The 15,196-nt window shown below is 40.6% G+C and overlaps 1 protein-coding gene across 10 annotated transcripts in view; it reads right to left on the bottom strand.

Moving 5' to 3' along the window:
- Positions 1-15,196, bottom strand: part of ASTN2 (astrotactin 2) — a 986,627-nt gene that overhangs the window by 570,408 nt on the left and 401,023 nt on the right. For all 10 annotated transcript variants that reach the window (XM_045372567.2, XM_015436667.3, XM_015436666.3 and 7 more), the window contains one exon: positions 32-199. In XM_045372567.2, coding sequence (XP_045228502.2) covers positions 32-199 — 168 coding nt within the window. The remainder of the gene's footprint in view (positions 1-31; positions 200-15,196) is intronic.

The following is a 15,196-nucleotide window of genomic DNA, read 5'->3' as shown; positions in this document are numbered from 1 at the left end:
CTCTATCCCCATCCCAGCTCCCATGGCTCACCGGTTTCTGGGTCGCAGAGCTGCTCACAGGCATCTGTTGTCCTTTGTCCACAGAGGTCCCTCACCCATGGGGAGGTGGCATTGATCTGGTAATACAGGGAAAGCTTGGCCGGGTTTAACCAGTCGGAGATGTCCAGGTAGCTCCCTTCACTCACCACGAAGCTGCTTCCTATGGGTGAACAGAGAGATGACTACTTTCTCACTGATTTTAAGGTCTTAGCTGATGCTACAGGAACACAGAGAGGTGCGTAGGAGCCACATCCCCCAGGTCATCTGATCTCATTTGTCTAAGCGCACTTGCAATGTGCCCCTCATGGTGTTGCAAGCCCATAGGGAGATAGAGGCAGATCAAACATGGGAGAGAATTCAGCCTAGTGATGAAAGATAGGCCCTTAGGACTGAGAGGGAAGTAGGGTCAAATTCAGGATCTGCCTTTAATAGGCATTGACTTCGGGCAAGTCACACAATGCCCCGGGTCTTGGTTACTTCCTCTGTAAAGGAAAATATTAATGGAACTTACCTCATGGAGTTGATAAGGGAATGAAATAAATTCACGTAGATAAAATGCTTAGCTGGCACCTGACTTATCCTAGGAAATAATGATTAAATACTAAATTTCAAAGGAAATGAAAAAAGCTAATGTCCCTGTCACTCAGGTGTCTCCTCTGGAACAGGGGTCATTGATACCCACAGGGGCCAGGAGGCTAACATCAATAGGAGAGACTGGCTGAGTGTGAAGGCAATAGCATCCAGGTCTCCTCACAAAGCTTGTGTTGTTTTTGTGTTATTATGAGAAAGACAGAAAGATAGAGAGAGACAGACCAAGATAGAGAAAACAGAGACAAAGTGAGATTTCCAAAGAAATCCCCAGCACCTCTAAGGAAAAGAGCAGCGCCCACCCAAGAAAAAAAATGCCCTGATGTTGCAGAACAATAGGGAGAAGGTGGGGTTTGACACACAAGGAACACTGTAGGCCCCATTAAAATGGAGCAGCTATGATACAGCTCCAGCAGCTCTTGCCACATGGAACTAAAGGCTAATGGCACCAGATCTTCAGATTTTCTTCAGGAGAAGCTAAATATTAACATTTTTATTCTAATCAACCAATTTTTCAACATTTATGATGGCTAACATTTCTTCTTGAGTGCTTGCGTAGGCCAATATTTGCTCTAAAATGTTCCTTATTATCCCACATATATGTGGAAACATACATATATGTATATATTACTATATTACATATAAATGTATAATAATCTATAGATAGATAGATATTCCACACACATGCACATGTACACACACATATATATACACACATACTTTTTTTGGGAGGCGAGAAACAGAAGCCCATTCAGGATGGCTGCATACAAGTTGCAAATGGTGAGTGTATGTATAGCAATAAAACAAAACAAAGATAGAATTTCACAGTGGGAAAAATATGTACCCACACAGGACCAGGCTTCACAAAGCTGGACAGGGAGCGTGAGTCTAGATTGATGGCAGATCTAGAGACGGCAGCAGCAGGAGACTTTAAATTGTGTTTTATAATTAACATGACTCAGCTTCTCAACTTGCGTCTACCTCACTGTCAAGTAAAAACAAAGAAACAAATCTTTCTGTGAGTGCAATTCAAGTTCTCCAAAGACAGACTCAGTTAATAAGAATCAAATGGGTTCTATGGAGGCCTCTCCGTCAGGTCACATCTGACTCTGCTGGCTGACCTATGGTTGGACTCCTCTGGACTCTGGTGAAAAGCTGTGGTCCAATGAGCAATCGCCAGAGAGGCGGGATCACATCAGACCACACCTGGCTGACTGAGCATCTAAGACTGTGGGAGGAGAAGTTTCCCTGGAAATAGTAAGGGTATGATCGGCAATGATTAGCTTCTCTAATTCACACAAATCATATGATTTCTGTCATCCTATGCAGTAAATCCCTAAGTAAAGGCACAGCGGACAACATAATTTTGGTGCAAAAGAAAGAGGCGTCTTTGTGAAGTAGGGGGAATAGATAGTATCAGGACTGAGATAACGAAATGACCACATTTCAAGTTGGCCCTAAAGTCCTTGGCAGCTAAGGCAAAAAAGGAAGGAGTCTGTTGGATTCTATATTTCAAATTTCTGGCAGAAGAAGATATGCAAATCTATCTGCAAAGCCATATTTCCCCCCCTGGAAATAAGCCCAAGCAGAAACATGTCACATGGGTCCTTGAGGAAGGCACAGAACATCAGTATCAACTACAGATTTTTCTTTAAAAAAGCACAGTCACGCTGTTTAAATGGATAATTCTTGTATTTATTCTCACTAAAGACTGAAAGATGGATATTGAATTGTGTCCCAGGACTGAGTTTGGTTAATCCCTCTACTTCAGGAAAGTTACACAGTGCAATAATAAAGAGAATAGAATCAGCAAGATATGAGCTCATAGCCTCACTTTTTTACTTACCAGCTCTACAAACTTGGTCAAAAAAAACAAACCCTCAGTTATCCTATATGAAAGGTGTGATACCAAGTCCTCTTTCATAGGTTGATAAAAAGATTGCATAAGACAATGCATTTGTCTTAGGACCGAATCACCAGAAAACAGACTCAGAGGCAGACACAAGCATTCAGGATGTTTTGAGGTACATATTCTTGTAAGAGGATGAGCAAAGTGGGATTGGGCAAAGGGAGAGGTCAAACTAACACACAGCAAAGCCCTCAGCTGATCCCATGGGGGAGCTCTGGGGCTGGGACGGTCCTTCAGTGATGTTCCAAATCAAGACAAAGATGTCAGGACTTTCTATCCCCACATCAGCCAGTTATAAGCTATGAGCTGTCCCTGGAGAGGGGACGTAATCTTGTGTGGAGTGGTCCCTTTCAATGGAAGGCATTACTCAAAAAATGACTCAGCTGAGAGTGGTCAACCATCCATATTTCTGGCAGCTGGGGAATAAGTGCCTAGGTGCTGACTGGAAACCTGAGGGCAGCATCACAATGTCCACTACAAGCTCTGTGAAATCTTAAGGAACAGGAACTATTTTGATTATTATTTTGAATTCTTATGAACTTAGAAGCTCTAAATGCAATACCAGTAAACAGATTTCTCTCAATTATGAGAAACACGAGTCTCCATGGAAGAGACTGACTTAAAAAAGCAGGTATAATAAATGGAAAGTTTGTGTCCTCCCAAATTCCTGTGTTGAAACCTAATCCCCAATGTGGTGCTACTTGGAGGTGGGGCCTTTGGGAGGTGATTACATGGGTGGAGCCTCTAGATGGGATGAGTGCCCTTAGCACAGAGACTCCAGAGAGTTCCCTCACTCCTTCCACCATGGGAGGACACAGGGAGAAGTGGCCATTTGTGAATAAGGAAATGGACCCTTATCAAACACTTAATATTTTAGCGCCTTGATCTTGGAATCTGCAGTCTCCAGAACTGTAAGAAATAAATTTCTGTTGTTTATAAACCAACTGCTATAGTAGGCTGGACAAACTAAGGCAGCAGTTTATCCTTAATGTCTTTAAAAAGATATTATGCAGAGTTACACAGTTGGTTTAATGGCAGAAGGGAGTTACTATCCTTTGAATGTCCTCTGTTCATTCGTGGCATGAATGTGATATGTATTCTGCTCACTTAATCCTTACAACAGCATTGCAGGATAGGTATTTCTTCCAATTGAACATGAAGTTCAGAGAGAAATTGACATGGTCAAATTTGCACAACCAGTAAGTGGCCAAAGTGGAACTTAAACCAAGATTTTTCAGCCTTCGAAGCTGGAACATTTGCCTTTTTTCAAGCTATCTTGAGGCTTAGGGGTTTTGGTCAGTGGCTTTTTATGGTCCTTTTCCTCTGTCTATAGTAGTCTGTGAATTCTTCTATAGTACATTTCATGTAGAGTTGGAGGGCTTTTGCTTTCTCTGATACACTGTGATTTCCTACAGAGAAGAGGTCATGACTCATTAGTCCTTATCAATCCAACTCTCAGTAAAATGCCTGATACATACTAGGACTTTAGTGAATGTCAAGTGCATTAATGAAATCAGAGTTCCATGCTTGACTAGAGGGAAGTTCAATTCACTTCATCATGGAATTGTGAAGCAGAAATGCCTCCACATTGATCCCACAGTTTAATTTTTCCATCCTGTGAGAGCCAGAATATAAGACTAGCCCTTCAGAATCTCCCCAGTTCCAAACTAAATGTCGAACATCACTATTGTGGCTCCGGAGCTCTTGTTCACTGAATGGGCTCATGATGTGTATGGCAAAAGTAGAGAGGGAGGTAGAGAAACTCAGTGAGAAGGGTCAAGGATGTGTGGCAGGGAGGTGCCATATCAGAGCCTGAAAAGAAGTAATTTTGCGCCAAATTTAATGTAATCATTTACGCAACGTTGATTAAATTCCTTCCTGTGTAAGAAATAGACATAGAGACTAAGAAATGGGCTGAATCCATTGAGAAAATTAGGGATAAAACAAGGGAGATCAAATATCTGCCCAGATATCTTTAGTACAACCTAGAGTGTGGTAAGAATTGCCTGAAAAATATAGGCATTGTCTTTGGATATAAGGGAGAGGAAAAAGGAGGCTCAAAGAGGAACACTGAAGAGTTGGCCTTTAAGCTATACCTTGAAGGATGCAAAGGAGACCATGGCATAATGAACTGTTTCCTCCAGAGTAAGTGGTTACCTGTGTGGCGTTTAACCCTTAAGGCTAGACTCCAAAACTGGCCTGCACTACTCTTAATCTCTTTACTACTTGCAAGGCATGCCACTCAAGTAGCACCTATATGTGCTGTGGTAGAGTGTCGTTCATTCACTCCGATATGGCTATGTGACAAGCCCTGCAGCAGGCTCTGGTTGAGAACGTCTGCCTACTGAGAACTTACAGCCCAGGAAGGAAGATCAGATATGAAAAATCTAAGGTAAAGCATGACTGTCTGCTCCCCTCCCCCTGCCCCTCACTTCCCTTACTTATTTGCCCATCTAGATTGTGCATTTCTTGAAGGCAAAGCCCGGCTTCATTTAACTCTACTATCACTGCCGTGCTTAGGGTAAAGTCAAGGTTGGGTGTGGGCATGTGAGAGAGAACAAGAGAGAAAGAGAGCACTAAGTTTAAGGCATGTCTAGCAGAGTTCTCTGAATAAATTCCATTTATTTGGGAATACAAACTACACAGAAAAAGAATAAAAGGCACTATTCCATGTGTCTCATGTTTTTCTAGTTTTTCTTTGGACCCTCGTTTTATTTTTTGGCTTTAAAGTGTCCTCCCCACTTTACTGATTGTTCTGAGTTCCTTACTACACTCAAATAGATCTCCCCAGAGAGCAATGACTCTGAAATAAATCTCTGCCAAAATTTCAACTTCAAAATGTCATGTTTCCTTATTTTTAAATATATATATATATGTTTTTTTCTCCCACTTACTTATGGGAATATACATCATCTAATTAGCCAAATGGATTTTCAGTTCAGCCCAATCATTTCGGTATCTAGCATCTGAAGCCCAGCGTTGCTCAGGGGACTGCACGGGCACGGAGGTCCTCATTAACTCTGATCTTCAATTACATTGATTATCAGCCAGCTTCTGTAATTGTGCAGCATAGATCAGGGGTGAGCTGGGGAGCTCAGGCCACTCTGTAGTATACTCTGAAAAGCCAGAGGCACAGCCACGAAAGAAACAGAAGGCTACAGATGAGAACTAAAAATACCACGGAAGGAGGTATCACCAGACAAAATTGCCTGGAGAGCCAGACAGCAGCTGCAAATCCCTTTCATTACACCTCGCATCATGAAATAGACCTCTGAGAACCATGGACGGGAGATTTCAAAAGAAGGCTGTGGTCACAGTGGCAAATGGTGAGCACAGTAATGAAAGACTGTGTGGCTAAAAGATGGTCTTTACAAATGAAGCATAGAGACTGTTTTAGCCAAAAGTTTTCGTTTTTATTTTCCCTCTTTCTTTGGGTAAAAATAGTTAAAGATTCCCTTCCTTCTGTTACATCATGAATACCACAGGTCCTAGCTGTCTTGGACCTGGGAGAAACATCTTCCTGGGAACAAGATGAAAAACAAACTGTGTGATGAAGCAGGAACGAAGATCATATCTACTATCAGCCCGACAGACTCAAGAAGAATATGCCACTTTTACCCTTCTCCCAGGTCCACAGAGCGCCAAGTCAGGCTTGAATACATTCCACCACCTACCATCAACAGAAAAGTATATAAGGGTGGGTGATCGACTGCAAAATTGTGGTTAAAAACAAGCTTGAGGGTTTTTGAGTATGGCCAGAGGCAACCTGGATAGCTGGGAGCAAACAGTCTCTGAGAGCAACCACTCTGGAGGAACATTATTGTGGGGGTGGTTCTCTTACAAGGATCTTCGAGAGTCCGCCTCTGGTTATCTCTGTCTTCACTTCCTGACCTTCCACTCCCAGCTCTCTTTCCTCTGCCATCTTCTTTCCTTTTGCCTTGAATCAACCCCAACCTTTTTCTGTTCCTCTGTATGGTTCCTACTCATTACGGGTTGGACTGTGTTCTGCCCCAAATTCATATGCTGCAGTTCTAACCTCTAGTGTCTCAGAATGTGACTGTCCTTGAAGATAGGTTCTTCAGAGGTAATTCAGGTTAAATGAGGTCATTAGGGTGGGTCCTATTTCAATATAATTGATGTCCTTATAAGAAGAGGATATTGGGGCACAGATACACATAGAGGAATGACCATCTGAGGACACAGGGAGAGGACAGCCATCTACAAGCCAAGGAGAGATGCCCCAGAAGAAACCAGCTCTGCTGACACCATGATCTCAAACTTCTAACCTCCAGAAATATGAGAAAATAAATTTCTGTTGCTTAAGCAACTCAGGCTGTGAAACTTGTTTTATGGCAGCCCTAGCAAATTACCTCTGTCTTATTTCTTTTTGTTTGGTTGGTTGATTTTTAAATTTAATTTAATTTAATTTAATTTAATTTAATTTATGTTTTTGAAACAGCTCTAACTTACCCAGGCTAGAGTGCAGTGGTGCGATCACGACTCACTGCAGCCTCGACCCTGGCTCAGGTGATCCTCCCACCTTAGCCTCCCAGGTAGCTAGGACTACAGAGACACTACAGTACCACCACACCTGACTAATTTTTTGTGTTTTTTGTAGAGACAGGATTTCAACATGTTGCCCAAGCTGGTCTCAAACTCCTGGGCTCAAGCGATCCACCGCCTTGGCCTCTTAAAATATGGGGATTACAGGTGTGAGCCACTGCCCTTGGCCACTTCTGACTTATTTGACAGCAAATATCTCAAGCTTGTCATTTGCTCTACTTGGTAACCTTTATTTTGTGCTTGGGATACCTATGAATCACTTCTCAGAATAAAGCTTTCAAACGTATAAAACCAAATTTATAGTATAGCAAATGTCATCAATAAGTGAAGCACAGTTCTATCGATGGATCCCCTGGAGGTTCATGGAGCTCAAGATAAAAACCCGAGTCTGACCTAAGCTATTTTCATCCACTCCCCAGATACCAAGTCTGGTGTCTTATCTGGTTCTAAACACTTCCAACATCACTGGATGGACAGAGGGATTATAATACCCATAAAGTGTGTGAATCAGATGGAAATGACAAAGCAAAGAAAGAAGCTAAGAAAACGCTGAGATGTTCCAGTGGCTATTTTAAAGACAGTCACCCTCTTTCTGTTAATTTTACATGAAAGTACTTTTTTTTCTTTTCATGCTCTGAAGAAGATAGCAACTTGGTTAAGATTGGGGTTTCCTGGAATCGTTACACAACAGATTAGAATTTTATGGTGCTATGATAGCTATGTATCTAATTTTACAGACTATCAGAAAACTTTGAGTCTCTCTAGTCCAGAGTTTCTCAACGTTTAATATTTTTATCAAGTGTTTTTAGACATTTTTTCCTAACCACCTCCCAACCATGAAATTTTAATACCAGAGATATATTGTATATCTGTTTATATACTGTATGTACTGTTTATATACTATGCTTTCACTGTACATAGAGTAAAATATTTTCACCCCCTCCCCAAGATCAATTTTTACCCCTTTAGGGATGTTATGTCCTTATTGAGAATGTATGTTATAATCAGACCCTTTTGCAGAGATAAGGAAACTGAGGGTCAAGGAAAGGGGTGGGGGATGTGCCTAAGATCCCCCTGGGATTAGTGAAGTAGCCACAGTTAGAACATGGACTTTGTGACGCTCAACCTCTTCTGGCCATGAGGGAGGTGGGAGTGAGAGAAGTCAACTGACTCTCCCAGAGCCACAGGTGTCAGAGCTAGACCAGAATCCAAGTGCCATAACTTCTAAGAGCTCAGAGTCTGTGCCAGTATCTTCCACTGACAATCAAGAACCGTCCCGGTGGAGGGGAACTGTCACTGGGCTAGAGCTCCCTCCTGGGAGGAGGAAATGCTAATAACTGTGAGAGGACCACTTCATAGAAGAGGCATTGAGATCTCATCACTGCATATCCCAGAAAAAAGACCATGGAGATGAACAGTCCACTGGGATTTGGGGTATTCTGGGTTAAATATATATATATATTCTTCCCTACCTCAGACTTGTGATCAAAGTCTGGCTGAAAACACATTGCCACAGAATTCTACATGCCTTTATGTATCCGTGGTCTTGCTTCAAAGTTGAGTTAGGGGTGTTTGAGTCTGGACAAAAAAGGTTTGAAGTTTTGATATTTCAAAAAAGTATCTTTTCCCCCAAGAACACAGTGGTTTGGTACCAAACTAGGCAACGGGAAAAGAATAAAGTCATGACATGTTTTCCCATTTTTAAAGAAGAATTTTGGCTACAGGTTGAAAGCAGCTGTTTACTTTTAATTTAATTAATTAATTAATTAATTATTTTATTTTTTGGACTCTTTTTATGACTTCATTGGGAATTTAGGCATCAGACCCAATTTTAGTGTTGGATTTCTTTTTTAACTAAGATCTGTGCTTTTTGAATGAACATGGTTGACGACTACTCCCGAGATCCAGAGGTCATTTAGCTCTGAATTACTAATACTGAAAAATCTCTCTCTGTGTCAGTTGCTCAAGTAAGACATGAACTTAGATGGGAACTTTGACAGGAGTCTAATAGGAACAGATTAAATCTGGCCCAGCCACTGAGTTGCTGTATGATTCTAGAACAAATCACTTAGTCTTGGTAAGCCTCCTCTATTTCTTAATCTGTACAATGTGAATAATGCTTACTTCACAGAGCATCTATGGAAATGAAATAAGATTCATTTGGATTGCCTATGGATAGTTCCTAGCTAAGGCCTTCATGTTTTGTTATTCTAGGCACAAAATGTACAAGATAAATTACACATTCTATTTACAATCATATATCTGTCTGTATATATAATACATATTACTATATATTTTGCATCTGTATATACAGTTGATAATTGTGTATGCCCATGTATATGTGTATACACATTTGTACATACACATAAGCACAGATAATTCTGTCAACACTGTGTCCTATGTAGATGGCACCTCCTGAAATTGTGCAACATGGTGATCCTGCTTGGGACACAGCCAGATATTAGTTTTATTAAAAAAAACAAAGTCACCTTGCTCTCACCTACTCAGGCTAGACTCATTTCTTCTAGGCTGACTTATCCTAGCAGCTGTTCCCCTGATTGTCACAGTTTCCTGGGATGATCTGCATAGGGTGGGAATGAGGGACCCTACTTGAAGACATGTTGCAAGAATGAGGAACCATTGTAGGGGTCCTAGAAGTATGCCTGGCATATATTAGGTGCAATACATTTGGAATGAAAATTTGTGGCTAAGATATGAATAGCTGAAGAAATTAACAAACGAATGAGTGCACCTTGTGGCCTACAGGACCCACCAGCTTCACTATGCTCCCTGCAGCCCTGTTTCCACTTCTTAGGGTCCACCCTTTTTTATGAGATGTGCTTCCTTCTGCCTTTCCCAAGGAATCAGCAGAAACATCAGGAGCTGTTTGGAAAGGACAGCTCACAACTGTGAGGACTAAGAATGACCGTATTAGCAATTCCTCCCCAAATCTCTTTCATGACTACACTGTGGGTTCCATGCCAATTGACCAAATTAGGCATAGGCACCTGCCTGCTTTGTGTCTCTTGTGTCAGCGTGTGTATGTTTGTAAGTGTTCCTGTTTCTCTAGGTCTCTTGCTTTCTGCTCTCTTCTCTTTTGTCTGGAAATGGCTTCACTGGAAAAAGCATAGACCTTGAGGTGGGCACATCTGGATTCAAAAGGTGCCTTGACGATTCATCATTTGAGTGACTCTGGGAAATGCTCGATATTTCTTTTCTCTGCTTCCTCATCTAAAAGAGGGTGAATAGCACTTACCTTGCAGGATTTGCAAGGTAAATGTAAGTCTGTGTATGTTCCTCACTCATTGAATGCACATAGAAAATGGGATTTTTTCTTTTTACTAATGCCATTGCTTAGAAATGCCACTAGAGGGTAGGTGTTGCTTTTAGTCCCATTTTACAGACAAGGAAATTGGAGCTAAAAGTGGTTAAATGTACATGTCCTAAATTGCACAGCTAGGAAACTGACAATGCAAAATTAGAATGCAGGCTACCTGACTCTGACCCCAGAGCTCTGTTAACACATGGCTGCCTTGCATTCTGCTTGCTTCAAGGAAAACCTATCCACATCACTGAGATTTCTGGTTGTTGTATTTATTTTTTATTTTTTGCCTCTGTCAACATACATCGCTCATTACTTCTATAAATACTGAGCTTCTCATGGTGGTAGCTGAAACATAAATCATACCATGTTGAAAGAGAGAGGAAGAAAAAAAACAAAGAAGTCAGGGAGAAGGTGACATAATATTGTAATTCAATACTTAATATCTCCAAAGACATGTAATATATCGTCATGACATTTTCAGGAGATATTTTCTGGAAACTGGACAATAATTCAAATTAATGCTAAGCCTAAATCTAATTGTTTTATGATGCTACAAAGGACTACATGGGGCCAAGCATCCAAAAATCAGCAGTTTCAACGGTCATGTTGATGGAACAAATTTCACTGTCAGGCACAGATGAGAACAGCTGCCTAAATATATAATATTAATACCTGGGGCAATGTAATAATGGGGATCTGCAGCTTAGCCACACTCTAGCCTTCCCAGTAACCAGCCTTTCACCAGTCAAGTTCTACTATGAATTCTGGGAAAGGTAAGGAGAAAAAAAAAAATAAGGTTTTTATTCAAGGGCCAAATGAAGGCCCTGGGGATCAAATAGGACCCAGGGTGGCTGAGGTACGAGTTTCTGGTATATGTCACATGAAAGGTGAATTCCTGTCTTCTGTTCCTGGAGGCAGCTGGTGAAATGTAGTCTGAAGGAGCCAGAGAAGACTGACTGGTTGAAACCCCAGCCTTGCCATTTACCACCAGATGGACTTTATGCCCATGACTCACCTCTGTGAACCTTGGGGATCCTGTTCTGTAAAATGGGACAATACCTAACACACACTCCTGTGTGTAATGGCACATTGAGATGTCCATGGTTCATGAAGGAAGCAAGTTGCCCAAAAATAGATAAGGTATTATCTCAGATTTGAAATAAACAAACATAAAAATAGCCATTCAGGGTTTCTGTGTGTATGTGTGTGTGTGTGTGTGTCTGTGTGTGTGTGTAGAAAAAATTCTAGAAAGATATACATCAAAAGAGTAATCAACCGGGCAGACTAGTATGGGAAATATCCTAGGAATAGGAAAGAAGGTGTATTTAATATTTGCTCCATTTACACCTGTATTACCTTTTTAATAAGAATACTGATGATGGTATTATTACTAGTACTTCTATGATATTGAAAACAGCAATAACACCAACCTCAGAAGGTTTGGGAAGGAAGAAAGGGTAGAATATATATAAAATTGTAGTAGTGAGTCAAACACATAGAAGGTGATGAAACATTGTTTTTTTTTTTGTTTGTTTGTTTGTTTGTTTGTTTTTTTTTTTTTTTTTTTTTTTTTTTTTTTTTTTTTTTTGGTGTCTAGCTAATTGCTAAGAATATGTTCTCCCTCTGTTGGAAGAGGCTGAGACATTGGGCCAAGATAGGCGGAAATTGACTAAATATGCCACTTTCTTCTTCTCACACTTGCCTTTGTCCCCATATCCTGAAGTTTCCTCTTCACCACCCCTATCTTCCCAGATTATACTCATTTGTCTTCCTTCCCTGGTCCCATCACCTGGAAGTAGCCTGTCTTTCCTCTGTCCTGAAGCCTGCCACATGCATCTCTTTTCTTATATCAGTATCCCCACCGGTGCCTTCGAATTTAGCCCACCCTTTCAGAGGAGTCAGCACGTGGCAAGGTTTAGGGCATATGGATGTCTTATTTACCTAGGGAGAGAGTGAGTTTTCTAAAGAAGAAACCATATCTAATTCATCTTTAAATTGGCATCTGTAAGCACAGCATTTGGCCCTTAGTGGGTAATCAGTAAAGCATTTTGAATGAATGAATGGAGTGACAAATGGTGCTTTAAGGCAACTATTTGTAGAACATTGCCATAGATGTTATCAAATGGAAACAAAAGAGGCAAACCCCACAGTTCCCTCCCCACACTCTCCAGTGGCCCTTCAGATCTTACCTGAGGTTCACTAAAGGGCCTTAATAATATGCAATTTTATTTTTGTTTAGCATTTAAAATACTGCATAACAACTTTACATCCAATATCTCTCTTGATCCTCATAGCAAGAGCTGTTAGAGGTTCTGGAGTTAGGTCTGTTTCATAGCTGTGTGGCCTTGGGCAAAGGTATTACCCTCTTTCGAACTCAGTAAGCTCATTTGAAAAAAATAAAATCAGAAAAAAACAGTAACTACCTGTAGGGTTAGCGTGAGGAAGAAGTAAGTTAAAGAATAAAAAGTATATATTAGAGCAGTTGGTATTCAATCATATTATACTCAATGTATATGCAGATATGTTCTAGGGAGTTACTTCATTATCATGTCACAGATGGAGAAGTTGAGGTCAGTAAAAGTGCCTTGCCCAAGTTACACACAATTATTTAATTACAAACCTGGAACCAGAATCCAGAAGACCACACTCCGGGTCCTGTACTTCATGTCCTGTCACTTTAGTTCTCAGCAGGCTGATTATTGTGTTTAACTTCTGAATGTATTTATTCATACTGTCAACAAATGTTTACTGAGCACCACTTATGTGCCAGGCCTGGTTGTAAAGCTGGGAATTCAGCAGAAAATATAAAAGACATAGCACTTGTCCATATAGAGTGTACAATGTGGGGGAGAAGGTGAGCATTAAGCAAGTAAATGCACTAACACTAAGATGATCACACATAGGAATGAGTGCTTTGTAGAAAGGAATAAGCTGCTGTGAGCACCAGATAGGGGTGTGTGTGTGTGTATGTGTGTGTGTGTGTGTGTGTATTTTATAGTGGAGAAGGGAGATAATCATATTAGTGGAATAATGTTCTTTGCAAAGGGAACAAGATATGTGAAGTTCCTTTTTATTTTATTTTATTATTTTTGAGACATGGTCACATTCTGTTGCTCAGGCTGGGGTGCAGTGGAACGATCATGTCTCAATGCAGCCTTGAACTCCTGGGCTCAAGCAACTGTCCCAACTCAGCCTCCTTAGTAGCTGGAACTACAGGTACATGCAACAATGCCTGGCTAACTTTTAAATTTTTTGTAGAGATGAGATATTGCCATGTTGCCAAGGTTGGTCTTGAACACCTGAACTCAAGCAATCCTCCTGTCTCGGCCTCCTAAAGTGTTAGGATTACAGGCGTGAGCCAACGTGCTGAGCCTTTTTTTTAAATGTGAAGTTTCTGACATATAAAATATGTCGGGTTCTATTTTCAGTTGGAACCAATGGTCTAGCAAATGATGATCTAAACTATGGGATACATAGGACATTTGGAATGTATTTATGCTTTTGCTTTCAAACCTAATTGTCCTTTCTGAGTCGCTAACATCTGGAAGAGCACAGCTAAATAGACAAACCATGGTTTGTGAATCCAGACCAAACCCCATGGGGCACTCCTGCGGTTTACACAACAGGAATGGGCATGCGCAGAGACCCTATAAAACACCAAACAAAGTTAACATCATCTCGCTGTTTCAAAAAACTAGTCAATTGCTATTTTTTGTTGTTAAATTCATTTAGATGATGAAGCCTTTCTGTTTTTTATAGACAGAGAGTCCAGGGTAGTGTTTAAGAGCAGAAATACAGAGCAAGGCAGCTGGTATTCACGTCCTGGCAATGCCACTAACTAACCAAATGATAAGGATCCAGTTAAATGGGCCTTGGTTCCTCAGCTATAAAAATTTGGATAACAATCTCATAGGAATGTGGGAGGTAATATATGTAAATTAAATTTCCCTTGTTTCAGATTACTCACTTTTAATGTAAACGAGGTAATAGATGTAAAGTGCTTAAAACAGCATCCAACACATAATAAATGCTGGATAAATGTTAGCTATTCTTATACTATTTCTACCTTCATATATTTGATAGTTCTACTGTGAAACAAAAGAAAATGCTGCCTTGTTCAAATACAGTTTCACAAAAACAAACACAATAACCAAGACGCCTGCTTGAACAACATATTAGCTTTGGATATAGCAGTGTAACCAAAAGCCCATTCTGTGACTCATTTCTACTTTCCTAATTGCCTGTTCCTGCTCTGGTCCTCAGCCAGGAGTCAGTCTTTAGCCACACCATGGATATATACACATCAGACTGTGTGTGTGAATAAACAAGAGCACACAGTTCCTGCTGCCTCTGAGGACTGCAAAGAAATGACATTAAAAGTGAGTGATTTGAAACAACTGAAATTTAATTAAAAACAAAATTAAAAGTTGTTCCAAGCCTGGCACTTCAGCCAGCAAGACTCAGAGGAAATTAGTAAGTGCTACTAATAGCTGGATCCAATTCACAAGCCTCTATGAGGAGACAGAGCAAAGAAGATGCATACCCTTTAGATGAAACAATTAAAGATCACTTCTGAGAAATAATCATGCACAGTATCCCAGGGCAGTAAAAACAAACAAACAAACAAACAAAAACACCAAAACAACATTATTTGCTGATGTGTTTCTCTTTGACTTTCTCATTTCTATTAAGGGAAAGTGCCCTGACATTCCCCTAGTAGTGTCTTCAATGGCAACACACTGATTTTGAAAACTAGACTTAACAAGGGAGGT

This window comes from Macaca fascicularis, chromosome 15 (genome assembly GCF_037993035.2).
Source record: "Macaca fascicularis isolate 582-1 chromosome 15, T2T-MFA8v1.1".
NCBI lineage: Eukaryota > Metazoa > Chordata > Mammalia > Primates > Cercopithecidae > Macaca > Macaca fascicularis.
This window is presented reverse-complemented; position numbering and strand designations above follow the sequence as displayed.